The sequence below is a fragment of the Juglans microcarpa x Juglans regia genome, chromosome 6S (assembly GCF_004785595.1).
Source record: "Juglans microcarpa x Juglans regia isolate MS1-56 chromosome 6S, Jm3101_v1.0, whole genome shotgun sequence".
Lineage (NCBI taxonomy): Eukaryota > Viridiplantae > Streptophyta > Magnoliopsida > Fagales > Juglandaceae > Juglans > Juglans microcarpa x Juglans regia.
In genome coordinates, this window is record NC_054605.1 from 16210475 (window position 1) to 16228127 (window position 17653).

Consider the following 17653-nt stretch of genomic DNA (forward strand, 5'->3'; position numbering starts at 1 on the left):
AACATAGACCAAATCACCTAACTTTCATAAAGTTGACGTAATTGACAGACGTATTAATCTCTTACCAAGATAGGTTTACGATAAAAGGTTTTTTTTCCTCAATTTTAAGATACCGAACACCATCGAGCACACTATTGTTTTAACAAAAATTTTATGTATAATCACTTTTAGATATTTTTTTATGCATTTTATTAATGTGATTGTTTGTATTATTTTTTAAATATAAAATAATTATTTTTTAAATATAAAATAATTATTTTGACTAATTACATTAGTGAAATGCACAAATAATACGTAAAAGTGACTGTATATAGTATAATTCTTTCATATATCAAAATGACTAATTTTATCAATAAATATTAATATGTACTAAAAAACACTTTGTATCATCAACTTAATAAAAATTTCATATATCAAAATCATCTTAATACAAATTTCATAAAATTGATTTTAATGGGTAGGAGAGAGAAAAAAATAGTAAAATAATATTTGGAGAGTGAATAGTATTTATTCAAATTTGAAGAAATATTATTCATACCTATGCAAACTTTTGAAGATGCATAATTCAATGTAGACCAATTTAGAGATATACTATGCAAATATGAAAATGAATATGAAGATACATAAGCCATTGCCAATGCTCTTACTGCAGTTTGGATAATGAAATGAAATGATATAGTTTTAATTGAAAGTTAAAAGTTAAATAAAATATTATTAGAATATTCTTTTTTAACATTATTATTGTTTTTGAATTTGAAAAAATTGAATTGTTTATTATATTTTGTGTGAGAATTTGAAAAAATTGTAATAATGACATGAAACGAGATGAGATGAAACATTTTTATTATACAAATAGGTCTTAATTGTCCAAAACATGACAAACTTGAAAGCTCTGTTTGGAATTTAAAATAAATTGAGATCAACTCAGTTTAGTCTAATTTTAAGTTGAGTATAACATTCAAACACTCAACTCTTAAATCACTAAATTAATCTCAGCTCAAAACCTCTTTATAGGTAAGACTCACGACCTTTTTCAACTCAACATCTTTTTACGCGTAGGACCTATAATATTTTTTAATTTTTTATAAATATATTTAAATTTATCTTAACATCTAAATACATCTAAATTTATTTTAGATAAATTCTACAAAATTCATTCTATCATTTTAACTCATTACTATTTATAGAGAATTTAATTCTTCTGGATTGAGTTAAGTAAACAAACCAAGCCTTGCGCCTAGAGTCATAGGTTTCTTTTTTGCTTGCAAAACATGCCTACATTTAATGCATGGAAAAAAAAAATGGCTTCCTATTGATACAGGCAGTCAAGCTACTTTCTATTGATTAGGGAAAAAAAAAAAAAAGCTACTTTCTATTGACATGCCAAGTCATGCTACTTTCCTGCAAAAATGCAAGCCTAGAACAAAAATGGCTTCCTCTTGACATAGGAAGTCAAGCCACTTTTCTACATGTAATTTAATGCTGTTTGAGCAATTTATTCGAGCGGTATAAATATTATACGTAGAATTCATTTTATATATCTATTTTTCTTTCATATATTAGAGTTCGATTAAAAAATTAAAAAAATTGAAGGATCCAAATTCAGTCCGTATGCCATACCAAAACATGAAATTAACTTGTTTTGATTCGATTCAGACGATCGATACAAAACATATTGCTGTTGTAATTACACCACTAAAGTTGTTCTAAAGAGAATGATAGGGTCTTTATTTTATTTTTTGGCATCAAACACTTTATTTTAAGTATAAATAGATTTGACTCAACCAAGCACATGATTCCATCTGCACTTGGGATATTAAAAAGAATAATAAACTATATATATGGAGTTTTGGTCTAATCTACAGAATTCGTAGTGGAAAGCTTTTAGAGATGGATCATAAACCCTAGTACGAAAGATAAGGGAAAAAATTCTATTCATAAGCCTCATATGTCACACACTATCATTTTTAATATTTTTTTAATTTTTTTTCTCTTACCAAATGTGTGGTATATGGATGATAAGTAGAAGAATTCAATTATTTTTTAAAAAATGAAACCAAAACAAAATTAAAAAATAAATTATGATGTGTAGTATGTGAAACTTATGAATAAGAAAGCTCCCCTAATACCTATTCCCTCCTATGTCATGTCCTCTATGTTGTTTTCAAAATTCATGGCAAAAAAGATTGATACTCTTTTAGAAGATTTTGGTGGGAGTTTAAGGACCTTCAACAAAACAAATTCACTCCTAAGTCATGAAAATCCATATGCCTTCCTAAATCCATGGGTGGTCTTGGTCTCAAACAAATCTCTATTTTCAATCCTGCTCTTGTGTCTAAATTTGCTTGGTCCTTCCTAAATGGCCCAAGCAGTCTTTGGAAAGAAGTTTTAACAAAGAAATATCTCAATAAAATTTCTTTCCTACATGCTTCTCCTAAGGCTAATGATTCTGGAATTTGGAAAAACATTTTGAAACAGAGAGATTTCATTCAAGACAACATATGTTTTTAGATTAATAATGGAATCTCTACTAGAGTTTGAAGTGACCCTTGGATTACAACCCTTCCATCCCATATCCCAATTCCAAATCCTAACTATTTCCCAATTGACCCTTCAATGTTGGTCTCTGAGCTTATTCTTGAAGAACCTAGGCTCTGGAATGTTTTGCTTCTAAATGCCATCTTCTCAGAACATACATCAAGAGAAATACAAAAAATTCCTTTGACAAATCACAGATTTCACCATATCCCTGATAAGATTAAATGGATACATCATTCCTCAGGTGCATTCTCTGTAAAGTCAGCCTATGCAGCCCTTGTTAATGCAATTGGTCCAATAGAATCTACAAATTAGTCCACTAATTGGAAGAATCTCTGGAAACTACAAATCCAAGATAGACTCAAATTGTTTCTCTGGAAAATCTGCCACAATATCCTCCCAATGAAGAGTCTCATAAATTCAGTCTTTCAACTGGCTGATGAACATGTCAAGTGCCCTTTGTGCAACACCAAACTTGAGAATATCCATCACCTTTTTTTCAGTTGCCTATATTCCAGAGTAGTATGGAGAAAGTCCAAATGACCCATTGATATATCTCTTTTTGCTTCTCAACCCATTTTTATCTGGATCAACAATATTCTCAAACCTTTGACTAATCTAAAGATTCCAGAGGAGGAACATCAAGATTTTCAAATCTTTGCCATCATTGCAATGGACAATCTCTGGTTCTTTAGAAATAAGGTGGTTCAGAAGCAATCAACCCCCTCTATCCATGCATATGTCGAATATGTTTTTACAACATATTCACAACATTCAAGAGCTTGGGCAGCAAAGGATAATCTGATCGGTGAAAATGATGTGAGACACCCTACTGGATATCACCTCATTACTTTTGATGTGGCGATTCGAAAAGAAGGATTCATCATTGCTTCCATTTACTAGAAAGATAATGGAGATGCAATTTTTGTCAAAACAGATTTCATTAATAATGTCAGTCCAAATTAGGGAGAAGCAAGTGCAGCTCTTATGGCTATTAAAGAAGCTAAAAGACTAAAGTTGGAAAAGATAGTGCTCCAAGGAGATTCAAAAGTGACAATCCAAGCAATCTCAAATTCCTCGCCTGTTCAAGAATGGATTTTGAGTCCCATCATAAATGACATCAGACATCATTTAAATTCCTTTAAAGAATGGATAGTGAGGAAATTTATCGATCAGAAAATTGATGTGCGCATAATCTAGCGTAATGGGCAGCGGCAACACAAGCCTTTGGAAACATCCCATTAATACAAATTCCATACTGTAATTTCACAGCGAAAAAGATCCTCCTACATCTAGGTAGTTTTTTGCATCAGACTTTTGGAATTCTTATGTTTGTATTAAACTCTTTATGTCTTAATATATATTTCTGAATCTTGCGGAAAAAAAAAAAAAAAAAAAAACGCTCCCCTGGTACAGAAATAGCAACTCAATAATGCATGCGCACGAAATTCATCCCTTGCATGTCCTGAGGGCCCTCTCTCTCTCTCTCTCTCTCTCTCTCTCACACACACACCATAAAGAAAAAAGAAAAAGTAGTCAACGTGGCCAACTTACATCAATGATCATTAACCCTGCCATTATGATGGGAGATAACAAGAAAATTAAAGCAAAAAGATACGTAGGACTCGTTTGAACAGTATTAATTCAAAGGAGTTTTATTGGGTTCTCAAGCCGTAAAATATTTGAGTTAAAATGTTATATTAGATTTTAAAAAATAAGAAGTAAAAAGATTTTAAAAAATATTATAAAATTAAAAAATTATTTGAGTATATTTTTTTAATATTATTTTTATTTTAAAAATTGATAATTAAAATTATATTGATTTTTATATTTTGTTTTGAAATTTATTTGTAAATCGATTTATTTACACGATTTTTGTGATCAAGCCGGTTGAAGTGACCTTTGACTCGGTTTTTCGTCATATAATATAGATAATATAGCGGCAGTGGAATGTTTATATCATTATTTCATGGTCATGTTGATTTGTTAAGAAGTAACTAATTTTGTTTGTTGTTCGAATGCACAATGTTACAACATTACAAACTAGAGCTACTTCTGTCTCTCCTGGGGATAAGTATGTTACTATATATGTTTTCCCGACTTAGGGAGTAGGAGTGTAATTGGTCCAGTTTAGTCGGTTTTAGAGAATAATTTTAGACGAGACCGATTCTTTCAGTCTACCAAAAGTCCGGACTGATGATGTCTTTGGACCGGACCGGGCTGCTTTGTTTTAGTCCGGTTGCAGATAATTTTTCGTCTTTTTTCCAAGTTTTTGACAAAAACTTTATATAACTACTTGAAAAATTATTTAAATTAACTTTATATATTAAATTCGGTCAGTTTGGTCCGAGTTGAAAAAATCTCACACTGAGACCGGACCGAAAATTGGATTTCTTTACTTTCTTGGATTGAGACCGGTCTGGTCTGAACCAACCAAAACTGTGGTCAATTTTCTTGGTCTGGAGGAAAAACCTAACACCCTTGCAAGGGAGTTTATTTTAGCTGTTGCGTTAGGATTGAGGGTCCTTATAAATGGCTGTGGTTTAAGAGTTATTTTTATGTATTTTAAATATGAGGACTAATATAATATGATCTTTTAGAAAATAATCAGCTTATTGAATACGCAATAGTGCTAGTTCTTATTGATTGGATCATACGGATCAAGCCATTGTCAATATCATTGCGAGGGGAGAAATCCCCAGAGGCCTAGGAGAAGGCTTGGAGGTATCTCATTCTAGTCTCTATTTTTTCTTCTTCTTCCATAACCTTAGACTAATTTGAGCGTCGGAGGTATCACGGCCCCCGAACTCCCCGATCTCCTCCATGCAGAGAAGAGTCCGAGCATTGCCAGCGTGGAGTGGCCCAGTCACGCGAGACATGACATCAACAACCATGATTTTAGGAAATGGGTCGTCCACCGATTTAGTCTTTTGAGTCTTTGACAATTCCAGCCAATCCCACCATTTATAAATCATCCACTCATGTTTATATATTCATATATATACGAGATCAATGAGAAAAATAAGATTCTATTCTATCAATTTATTTTCTTTACAGTTGTTGGATCCATATCATATCTGGAAAATCCCTTAATTTTGAAGGCAAAGCAATAGTTTATTTGTAGATGAGGTTACCTACGAATTAAATATTAGTGCCAAGCAAAACTTTTAAACATTCTTACTCTACGCTACATATATAGACCAAAAACATCTGCTATATAAAGCCACGCATGTAGACGATATATCTCTACCAGAGAGAGAGAGAGAGAGAGAGAGAGAGAGAGATGGAAAAGAGCAAAGTGCTAATTGTAGGTGGAACTGGGTATCTGGGTAAGAGGTTGGTAAAGGCTAGTTTAGCTCAAGGACATGAGACATACATCCTCTACAGACCTGAGATTGGTGTAGACATTGAGAAAGTTCAAATGCTTCTGTCATTTAAGGAGCAAGGAGCTCACCTTGTGTCAGGTTCCTTTAGCGACCAGCAGAGCCTTGTCAATGCAGTGAAATTAGTTGATGTTGTTATCTGTGCAATATCTGGGGTTCACATTCGCAGCCACCAAATTCTCCTCCAACTTAAGCTTGTTGATGCAATTAAAGAGGCTGGCAATGTCAAGGTAATAGGATGAGTTCTTAATGTCTTCTGTACTGATTTCCTCACTTGATGCATGCATGGTCTCTGCAAATTTCAAAAGTTAAAGAAACAAAGCACCCTTTGATCTCTCTCTCTCTCTCTCTCTCTCTCTCTATATATATATATATATGTGCATATGTTTCAAGATTTGCTCTATTGTAATGGGAAAATCACACTTTACCCCTCTAATATACTACTATGTTCGCAATATAACCACTAGACTGATCTTGTTAATTAGTTAATTAATTTCTCTTAGTTTTATATGAGAAGTTGGTAATAATATTTGTAGAGATTTCTGCCCTCTGAGTTCGGGACGGATCCTGCAAGAATGGAGCATGCGTTAGAACCTGGAAGAGTGACATTTGATGACAAAATGGTCGTAAGGAAAGCCATCCAAGAAGCAAACATTCCTTTCACATATGTTTCTGCAAACTGTTTTGCTGGTTACTTTCTTGGCGGTCTGTGCCAGCCAGGCAGGATCATTCCTTCTACGGATTCAGTGTTCTTGTTGGGAGATGGCAACACCAAAGGTATTTCCATGACAACCTTTAATTTTGCCTTGAAGAGAACGTCTCATGAAAGTAGGTAGGACTGGTACACTTCATTTCACCTAATTACTCAGCTAGGGTTGATTAATTAACTTCTGGATGTCAATTTTCTAAAAAGTAATCATGATCATGATCCTTTTTGTGGGCCTAAGATGTTTCTAATCTATTTAATGTCAATTAATCAATATTTTATTAAAAAAATACTTTAGTTACAAAAGAATTATACAAAAATAAACTCATAAAATGACGTAATTTGATATATTAGTATATTAAATTATAAATTAGTTAATTTTATCGTAAAGTAGATTTAAAAGATCATACAAAATCAGTTTGTATTTTAAATTATTATTTAGATTTACCTGTATATTAATTACAAAAGAAAATTATTATTGTGATTTTCCAGCAATTTTTGTTGATGAAGATGATATTGCCACGTACACTATCAAAACCATAGACGACCCTCGAGCTCTCAACAAGACAATATACATCAGGCCCCCAAAAAACATTCTATCTCAAAGAGAAGTTGTTGAGATTTGGGAGAAATTGATCGGCAAAGACTTGGACAAGTCTTCCATATCCGAGCAAGAGTTTCTAGCTTCCTTAGAAGGTGAGATTAATGAAATCGGTGGTACCTATTTAAATTTTCTATCGAGAAATGTTTGGTCCATAAAAAGTTATTTTTACAAATTTATCTAACTTGATATATATATTTAAAGTATATCAGTAATGCTAGATACAGTAATAACATATAAGTCTCGCATATTCTATTAGAAAAAGTTAGGGATCCCAATGGGGATCTCGCTGGGAGCTCGCGCTCCTTTTTTTTTTTTTTTTTAACTTAGGAATTAAGAAAATATTATTTATTAATATTATGAATTTTTTTCTTTTTTTTTTAAAAAAAATATTAAAAAATGATGTGATAAAAAAATAAAAAAAAAAACTTTTACATTTGGCCTAGCGGGAGCTCCCAGCGGTGAGTGTAGACCCACTCTATTCCATTTGAAAAAGGTGGGACCCGCCATTAAAAATTTGATTTTTTTGTTTTTTATATGTGAGTACTGGATGTATCTACTTTTTTCAAAATTTGTGAACGAGGACTTCAAACATCCTAAAACTATATAAAATCATTTTCTTTTAAAGTATTACATTAAAATACATCAGTTTTTAAATTTTATTTTGTAATTTATTTTTTTGTAGACCTAATTAATATTGATATTTTTTCTGCTTGGTTAACCTTATATGCATGCAAAAGGACAAGAGTATGCAGAGCAAGTTGGATTAGTGCATTACTACCATGTTTGCTACGAGGGATGTCTAACAAATTTCGAGATTAATGGAAAAGATGAAAGAGAAGCTTCTGAGCTTTATCCGGAGGTGAACTACACTACTGTGGAGGATTACATGAGACGTTATTTGTAACAATTAAGAGTAAAAAATTGTATTATTGATGCATAAATATGGTTTGGACAATAATTACTGAAAAAATAAAATAAAAATTATATGGATTGTACTGAAAATATATATATATATATATATATATATATATATATATAAAAGATCGCTTTTCCTTTTCAGTACTGAATATATTACAAAGAATAATTGGTTGGTATTTGGAATAAAAGATTTAATTGCTCCAAATATATGGTTGATCTCATGTCATTTCCCATTCTTTTTTTTTCCCCATTTTCACTCATTTTAAATTGGAGTTGTGGCAAGTGGCAACCTTTTCGACATTATATGAAAAGAGTAATTTTACATACAACCGTGAAGTGAATAAAATAATAATAATAATAATAATAAATATGTCATTATTCGTATCTTTTTGTAAATTAAAAAAAAAGTATATAACCATCCCAAAAAGTAAATTGCAAGGGGGACTGAAATATGTTTGAAGCTTATAAAAAATAAATATACAAATAATTGAGAGATTAACTTCATGATAAAATAATTTTAAAGTCACTCTAAATTTCGTTAACATTTTTCAACAATGAATATAGGCTACTCGTTCCAAAAATACTCCAGACATCTTAATAACTTAATAAGCCTTAAAATTCTCACTAAAAATATTTTAGGATACTTTTGGAGAAAGTATTTTCGCTTATGTTCGCCTCTAAAATCACTTCATTTTTAAGGAATTCTACAAATTTTCTGTAAACATCACTTCATTGTTTTAAAATTATTTAAGAGTGTAATCGGTTTGGACCGGTTTTAGACATATTATTGAACCGAACTAGTCTTAGGCTTTATTTGGAATGTTAACTTATCTCAACTCATCATTATAATTTTTTTAAATCCCAATATAAAATATAATAAATAATTCAACTTTTTCAATTTTTAAAATAATAATAATATTAAAAAATAATATTCTAACAATATTTTATTATCTTAACTCAACTCAACTCAACTCAACTCAGTTCAACATCTAAATGTAAACTAAGTTTATTTTGGAATTCTTATAATTGAAATCGATTGGTTCATCCAAGGAACCGGTTTCGGTTCGGTTTTACAGGTGCGATTAGGTTTTGGACTTTTTTATTGGGTTGGTTGGTTTCCTCACCCAACTTTTTAGCCCAAACATGAGTTTTAGAGCCCAAAACAGCATGCATATAACAATTAACCAAATAAAAGCTAAAACCAATTAGCCAAAATACATTAATTAATTTAATTAAAAGATGCATTTAATAATATCTACAAAAACCTATTAAAATTTGCACATAATAACATTCCTAAGGGCTAAAACTAAGGCCTCATTTGGTTACGCAGTTGAGATGAGATAAGATATTTTATTGAAAGTTGAATAAAATATTATTATAATATATATATTTTTTATTATTTTTATTTTGAAATTTGAAAAAGTTAAATTGTTTATTATATTTTATGTAGAAGTTTGAAAAAATTGTAATGATGAGATGAGATAGTAAACTGTGAGATCTCTAGTTTCACTTGATTTTTATCCTTATTATTCTAAGTGTTATTTTATTGTATTAATTAAATATGTTATTTGTTTTAGTATTTTATTTTAATTTAGAGAATTTATTTTTATTTGCTCTTTATTTTTGGACTTATGTTATTTAGGCTTTGCTTGATTTTTATTGGGCTTTGTGTGTATTTTTTCTCTGTGGGCCGTGGGTGTGTGTGTGTGTGTGTATGTGTGACCCGAAAACCGGCCCAGCCCAGCAAGGGGGGCCCAGGCCTGTGCGGAACACGGCCCAGCCGTGCGGCCCGTGAGTGCTCAGCCACTCATTACAGAAACGGCGTCGTTTTGGGATGGAGCCCTAGCTCCATCTTATTCCTTTCTTGCGCCGCACCCTGCACCTTCTCCTTCCTTCTCCTTTCTTCTACGATTTCTTCTCCACGCAGCTGCTGCCGATCTCCACGCAGCTACTACCGGAGTAAATCCCAGTCGTGAGCCACCTCCACCTACTCGTGTCGTTCGGCATGCACCCCGAAGGTTGCCATCAAACCCGTGGCATCGCACGGTCGCCACCATTTCCGCAAGCTCCTCGGTGGCGTCGGGCATGGCTGCCGTGAGTGCCGCCGTGCCACGCGTCCGCAAGAGGATCTCTTTTCCTCCACGGCATGCTGCCGTTATTTCCTCCCTCCACCGTGCGACACGCACGCCATGCGAACCGCCATTTTTGGCCTATAAATAGGCCACGGCTTCTCTTGGTTTAGGGATCTCCATGGGTGTGTGTTTGGTGTTGTTTGTGTTAAACAAATCGGGATTTTTGTGTGATCCGAGAACAATTTCTCGGAAAATTTCTGGGTTTTGAACCCGTGTGGTGTTGTGTAGTTGCCGAACTCTTGAGCTTCCAAATCTTGTATTTTTGGTTGGGATTTGTTGTTAAGTTTTTCATCTGTGTTGTTCAAAACCGTGAGTTGAGAGAAACGGTTTCAGCCGTGTGACGCCGTCGCTGTTGGCTGCACTTCCTTTCGCCTGATCTTCCAGATTTTTATCAATTTCATCGTGTGTATGTAATTTTCCATCGAAAATTCAAGTGATTTAAATTGACTTTATAACTGTTGTTCATTGTAAATTATTGAACTGTTGGTTTGTTGGAAATTGGGCCTTGAGCCATTGAAGTGTTGGGTATGTTGAAATGGAGTTGTTGGATTTGGGCCTTGGGCCGGAGTGATGAACGGGAATAGGCGTGTATTTGTGAAACTGTATAAATTGTAAATGGAGGTTTATTTTTGTAAATAAAATATTTAATATTTATTCCAATAAACTGTTGCAATGCATATTTATCGTTTATAATAAATTGTGCTGTGCTGTGATGTCATGTTGTCTATTGAAATTGAGACTATTGTCATTAATGGCGTGAGTACGTGTGTATCACGACCCCAAGCCGAGATGGGGCATTATCTCGGTGGAGCTCCTCTGGTCACTCGGGAGCGTAACAGACTGATGTGACATCCCCTGAGTTGTCGCAGGGCGACGACGGGAACGGACGAGACGGTAACGCTCTCGTACCGATTCCGTGACCTTTGGCTGGCAAGGTTAGAGGATGCTTGGCCATGTACGCGCTGGGCGCGGAACTGAGCATCGTTCGTTACGAAGTCTCATGCACGGACGTTACCCGTGATGTGACGAAGAGAGCCAGGGTGTGCGAACGGTCCATAGGGAAGACCGTGGTGCATGCGTAAATTCTTAATAAATATGAATGGGACACAAAAATGAGATTTTCGAGGTATAGTAATACAAATGATATTTTTGGGAAAGAAATGTAATTGGTTATTTGTCCGCATGGAAACACGTATTGTAAAGATATGTTTTAAATCTCTTGGGTGTTATTTTGTTAATTACTTGCTGAGATGTCATAATCTCATAGTGGTGTTTACCCTACGGTTCCGTTTTATGGTGCCGTAGAGTTTGACGCAGAGCCCGAGTATGTACCTGAAGGACCGACTCTGCCAGAAGCTTAAGTCGCTGTTTTGTTGTTCAGCGTTTTGGGACTTGTTTCCATTATGTTATTTGCTTTCTTTAAATTATCTGACGGAAGACTGTAAAATATTTGTAAAGTTATTTTGCTGTTTTATGAACAATTCTGGTACTTAATAAAGAAAGACCCTTTAATTTCCTCCGCTGCGAAAAAAATTTACTGTACATTTTATGTATGTTGTACACTTTGAGCATCAGAGTTATTGGGGTGCGTGATCCGTGTGGTCATCATCCCGGTGTCACGAACTCCATAAAAATAACACGTGGGGGTCGAGGGCGCCACATAAACCAAACCAGCCAAAGACTAAACATGCATATAAAAAACAATTAGTCAATATAAACAAAATCTTAAAAAAATTACACTTAAACAATTGGCAATGCAATCACCAGAGTGTAAAAATGAATCACTTCAAAATGTGTAAAAATATACTTATAAAAAATATAATATATATATGTAATACTTAATAAGTATAACTTAATATTACTATTCATGTTTAAAAGTAAGTTTAGATGGGGGAAGAATAAATAATAATATTAAAATTTTATTATGGTTTGGACCATTCAATTTTTAAATCATGAAAATTAAAACTGAACCGATTTTTAGTTGGTTTCGATTTGAAAATTGGAGTTTCGATAAGAATCGAAGCTGACTTAGTCTTCATTTGGTTTTTAAAATCATCTCAATTCATCTTAACTCGTCATTATAATTTTTTCAAATTTTAACATAAAATATAATAAAAAATTCAACTTTTTAAAATACTAAAATAATAATAATATTAAAAAAGAATATTCTAATAATATTTTATCATCTCAACTCAATTTAACATCCAAACGCAGCCTTAATTGATATTAAACCGGTTGGATTCAATTGATTTTTCGGTTTTTTCTTTCTACCCTAAAATTATCTTTGGTATTTTTCAAGACCGTTGTGCTTATTTCATGGAAAATAGAGGAGAAGAAACCGAATTTATAAATAAAAAATATTTTTCTAAAAGTGTAATTAGTAATTAACTTATGGAAATTCGAGGGGAAATTATTCTAAAATTTAGAAAAATAACGATAAAAAAATCTTAATACGTTTTGGCGTTTTATGTCTACAGATAACAGATGGCAACCTGACACAAGCACCGCAACTGATTCTTTACATCCTATTCCTGCTGACACCCTTCTCTCTCTCTCTCTCTCTCTCTCTCTCTCTCTCGCAGCAGTGGTTAAAAAATGCCGTTATCCAGTGCTGCTATTGCTTCCAACATTTCGATCAATCTCCCATCTCTTCCAATTCCAAAGGTGAGTGAGTTTTCTCAGTTCTGCGCACCCTATTCTCTTCCTCACTGTTTGGGTTCTTCGAAATCGCAGACAAAGTAAAATAAAATAGATCATTCTTGATAAACTTCTCATGCAATGCTTTTTCGAATTTGTTGTACCCACCTTTTGATTTCGTAAAGGATGTGCTGACACAAAACTGTAGATTGTTAAATGTAGAAGCTTTCCAATCAATAATAATGGGAATATTGGTCATCAAAGAGCCGCTGCATTCATGGTGTCCAGAAACCTTTCTTTCGCTACGAAGTCGCTTTCTGGGGATCGCAATGCCTCAGTCGACGTTGATGTGCCATTCCCTAGTGATTATCCTGAGCTTCTTGACCAAGTAAGTTTATACTGCTATCTGTGCTTTATTTTTTTTCTAATTTTTAGTGTGCGATCATACTGTTCAGCCCTTAGTTAGAGTTTCGAATTTGGGAATCTTTTGTGTTGCATTGTTCGCATGTATATGTGTATTCTTGATCTTATTGGTACTGAAGTATTTTCATTCTTCTTTTTCTTCCCGAGTAGAAGGGCAAAAAAAAAAAAAAAAAAAGGACTTTCTCGCGGACCCTATGGCGTCCATGTTTTGACGATGTGGGTGTCTGGTCATGATGCGCCATTTTAATTCCAGATTTTCTCTGAATGTTCTCAGACTAACACTACATCATAATGAATGAATCAAGCTTGATGATATGTAGATCAAAACTACACGAAAAATGGAAGAAGGAATAAAAAGTCAATAGAAACCTCTTGGAATCTTTGATTGGATCTTCCAACTCTCTCTCCCCCTCCCTGATACACTGTTAGTCTTGCACATGATTGGTTTGGAAGTTAGGATCTATTTATGCCATCTATTTCCATTTTTCCCTTGGTTTTATATTTTTTTTCATAGTAGCCACTGCAGTACTAAAATTTGTTTATTTGATACATGTAACAATTGACAGGCCAGGAAAGCAACTGACTTGGCTTTGAAGGATAACAGACAGTTGATGGTGAGTTAGTACTAGATATATTCCGTACGACTGAAAACTTATAGGTACAACGTATGTTGTAGGATTATCAGAGTTTGTGACCAAAAAGTATCTGTTACAGGAGATTGAATTCCCAACAGCTGGACTTCAATCTGTACCAGGTCCTCTCCCATGCCTTGTGATTTTTATTTGTTTCTCTTTATTTATTTGTATTTTTCTTACATTGCAATCTGTCTTCTATTTCCCCTAAGTTCTAATAACTTGTATTGCCCATAAATGATGTTTAATGCATTTATCAGGTGATGGTGAAGGAGGAATAGAAATGACTGGAAGCATGCAATTGATTCGTGAATTTTGTGATGGCTTCATAAATCCAGAGAAAGCCACAAGGACCAGAATAGTAAACTACTTGATTATTTTGTTTGAAATTCTCTCTATTGCTTTTTTGTTTTTGTTTTTTCAAAATCGCTAATTTCTTCAATCATCATTTTTTAGAATTATTATGAAATTAAACAGGTGTAATTTCTTATTATAAAAATCTTTGGCCAACATTTAAGAAAGTACGAAAAAATGTTGGTCCTGCAAAAATGATATATATTAGTTGCTGCTGGCATGAATTATATTGTTGATGAACTTTATGATTGATTCTATTGCAGTTTCAGATTAGCATTCAAACATACAAACTAAGGAACCATATTAGGGAAAATCATGAACACCATAGGTATAATTGGTATGAGCTAAATTTGGTCCATGTCAGAGTCCTCTTAATCTTGTTGGATATTGACAATAATGAAATTCATGTTCAGATCCTTATTGTCTCAATGTCCAAAACAAAAGTGAATTCTCATTTTACATATTTTGTTGTTGTTCTTATTTCCCTTATTAATTCTAGTGTTTAATTTATTCATACAACCATTTCCAAAAACATTTCCAGTTTTTCCCGGAGGCCAATGAAGTTACATTTGCAAGAGAGTCAACCTTTGGAGGCACCTCCTTTAAGTTGGACTATTTGACAAAGCCGTCATTTTTTGAGGATTTTGGTTTCTTTGAAAAGGTGAAAATGGCAGATCGTGTGAAGCTAGAGGATGAACTGTTCTTGGTCGCCTATCCATATTTTAATGTCAATGGTAGCTTCAATATCCCATCTTTCTTGTGTCACCCCAAAAGTACTCTATCTGGTATTCTCTTGCATTTCAGAAATGCTTGTGGTAGAAGAGCTTTACAAAGAAGCTGTTGAGAACACTGCTAGAAAGCTGATTATTTTCAATGGGGAACTTGACCGTATAAGATCTGGGTGTATCCTTTGCCAATTTTACATGGTTCTTTATGCATATTTTATCTTGAACTTAGTAAGTGGCATAGGGTAGATGCTAGGTAAAAATATTTTATTCACATCATCATATTGGGTTTTACCAAAGTAATCAGCACTGAACTCACTTGTTGTCCATGAGTGGCACTCTCCCATTTGTCTACCAAAGCACCAGCGAGATCCAGAAATAGAAAATAATATAGTTTTTGTTGAAAATCTACACTTGTGGCTGGAGCGAATGTTATAGCACCAGATGGGTGCCCATTGAAACTTACCAAAGATTTATTAACTAAGTTTCATCCTGTAGTCTAAGGAAGCCTGAGAATCATGATGGTCCATCTACTGGATTATATGGTGCCTTTATGCTCTACCCTGAGCTGGCCAAACTTTCTGAGGCCCTTCTGGCTAGAGCGTATGATTCATCCGTGGGATAATATGGTACCTCTTTTGCTTTACCCAGATGGCAATTTTCCTTGAATGAATGAAGATTATCCATCATTCTTCTACCCGAAGCTGGCTAAACTTTCCACGACCCTCTTTCCTAAGATGGAGACTGTATATTACATTCACAATTTTAAGGGACGCAATGGAGGAACCCTTTTCAGGTCTTGTAAAGCCAATGACTGCATATTACATAGCCTTTTATAGTGGGATTTCTATATTTATACCTTGTGGGTGACTTGATGTTTCTGCTTCTAACTGCAACATTCAGCATTAACTTTGTTCTTTTTTAAATTTTGCATTAGGTGCTACCCTGGCCCCTGGAGAGTCCTTAGAAAAGTGGGGAACAAATATATATGTCTGCATCAGCAGGAGAAAATGCCTTCCCTCAAGGAAGTTGCGTTGGATATTCTAACGCCTGCTTGACATGTCTGGTAAGAACTCGTCCATGGAGGGTTTTCAGTTTAATATATTATAATAATTAAAAAGTTCCATGTTTTTTCTATCATCATCATAATTCAATCCCGCTCATCCAATTAGCCCAGTCAAATAAACTCCCCTGACCTTCTTTTGAGAAATAAGTGCTGTAGGATGAAATCTTTCATAATATTTGTGTCACTGGGATTAATGATCAATGCAGTGATCCATAGGTTTCAAAGCATAATTTTGTTGGAACAATCTACTGGTAACTTGAAATAACCTCCTGTTTCGTAAGTTCGGAACAGAATTGTAACCCTAGAATATGTGTACTACTTCATTTATTTATCAGTTAAATTTTGTCTCATTTGCTCCTGATGTAACAGTTTTTTGTCTGCATGGTGGTTTGTGCTGTGTTATACATATTGTTAATGAGCCTAAAGTTATACATGCCTAATGATCCAAAATAATATTCATGTTATTCATTCTTCTGATCTGTGTGCAGAATCTTGAAAGCCTTAAATTGATATCTAGTTGTTGAAACAAGTTTCTTAAATTTTTTTTTTTGTTTATTCAGAGAGGCTTGGAAGTGCTCATCTTAGATGTACAGCTGGGTGTTACCTGAAAGGACCAAATCTCCTTCAGGCTGCATCATTCTTCCGTTTAGTATGTCTGTAGAAAATCTACCAGGAAGGAAAAGCTGGTATTGCTTAGTGAGTTTTGAATGTAAATACATACATTACTGGTTCTTGGATATTAGTATATGAAGAAGGGGTATAACATATCACACTACTGCTTCGAAATTTAAGTTAAATATCAATATCATAATCCAGTTAGTAAGAATGGAGTGCCTTCAATTCTTCGCAATTTGTCAAATGGGTTCCTGATTTCTACTCCAAAATGGAGTCAGGACCTGACCATGCGTGTAGAAAGCTTTGAGGTCAACATTAGTTGAGGTATATTAGAATGCTGGTTACTAGGTGATTGCACAGGTTGAAGTGGTCTTTTTTGAGAAATGCTCGATCCACGAAAGTAAACTCTTAACGAGAAATGCTACATCTATTAAGGAATCTCACAAAGACAAATTTACAAATTGACATAGTTTGATATGATACGTTAGATTGTAAAATCTTTTTTTTATATTAAAATAAATCTGACGTATTATATCAAATCAATCTCATACGATATATCGTCACTATTAAGAAACATTTATGAGCGTGGTGGACAATAAAAAACTTGGTGTTCGTATAAACCCCATGAAAAAAAAACTGTATCATTTTCTGACTATGAAATTTACTCTTGAGACAATAGAAGAAAACATATACCAACACACACATTGTATCCGGTCATTTTGAGATCAGCATATGTTGAAGGCTCGTTCAGACAACTTTAAAGATAACTCTTGCCCTTAAGTGAAAAAGTTTTGATGATGCTTCCAATATCCACTAAAGATATTTGGATTTGAGCAGTGAGAATATCTGAAAAATGTGAGAATATTTGTAAATAGTAATAAAAAAATAATAATAAAATATTAAATATTAATAAAAAAATA

The 17653-nt window shown here is 33.6% G+C and overlaps 2 protein-coding genes across 3 annotated transcripts; both read left to right on the top strand.

The window, feature by feature from the left end:
* Positions 1-5750: 5750 nt before the first annotated feature.
* LOC121237160 (bifunctional pinoresinol-lariciresinol reductase-like) lies at positions 5751-8250 on the top strand. Its single transcript, XM_041133770.1, has 4 exons — positions 5751-6151; positions 6458-6698; positions 7120-7323; positions 7969-8250. Exons 1-4 carry the CDS (start codon positions 5822-5824, stop codon positions 8133-8135), a joined length of 942 nt encoding a protein of 313 aa, XP_040989704.1. The 5' UTR covers positions 5751-5821; the 3' UTR covers positions 8136-8250.
* Positions 8251-12779: 4529 nt separating this feature from the next.
* On the top strand, positions 12780-16888 carry LOC121237831 (protein LOW PSII ACCUMULATION 3, chloroplastic). 2 transcript variants are annotated; one of them, XM_041134725.1, is made up of 10 exons: positions 12780-12945; positions 13127-13306; positions 13908-13955; positions 14056-14095; positions 14234-14334; positions 14869-15061; positions 15132-15230; positions 15731-15848; positions 15990-16118; positions 16607-16888. In XM_041134725.1, exons 1-9 carry the CDS (start codon positions 12877-12879, stop codon positions 16108-16110), a joined length of 969 nt encoding a protein of 322 aa, XP_040990659.1. In that variant the 5' UTR covers positions 12780-12876; the 3' UTR covers positions 16111-16118; positions 16607-16888. The 2 variants fall into 2 exon arrangements, with proteins under 2 accessions (XP_040990659.1, XP_040990657.1); XM_041134723.1 differs by having other exon boundaries at positions 16679-16888.
* Positions 16889-17653: the final 765 nt, after the last annotated feature.

Bases quoted from the DNA above. Each gene is read 5' to 3' on its own strand.
- LOC121237160 (XM_041133770.1), top strand. From the start codon at position 5,822: ATGGAAAAGAGCAAAGTGCTAATTGTAGGTGGAACTGGGTATCTGGGT. The intron at 6,699-7,119 runs GTATTTCCATGA...GTGATTTTCCAG, and splicing joins GGGAGATGGCAACACCAAAG to CAATTTTTGTTGATGAAGAT. The intron at 7,324-7,968 runs GTGAGATTAATG...TGCATGCAAAAG, and splicing joins GTTTCTAGCTTCCTTAGAAG to GACAAGAGTATGCAGAGCAA.
- LOC121237831 (XM_041134725.1), top strand. From the start codon at position 12,877: ATGCCGTTATCCAGTGCTGCTATTGCTTCCAACATTTCGATCAATCTC. The intron at 14,335-14,868 runs GTAAACTACTTG...AAACATTTCCAG, and splicing joins AAGCCACAAGGACCAGAATA to TTTTTCCCGGAGGCCAATGA. The intron at 15,849-15,989 runs GTCTTGTAAAGC...ATTTTGCATTAG, and splicing joins AATGGAGGAACCCTTTTCAG to GTGCTACCCTGGCCCCTGGA.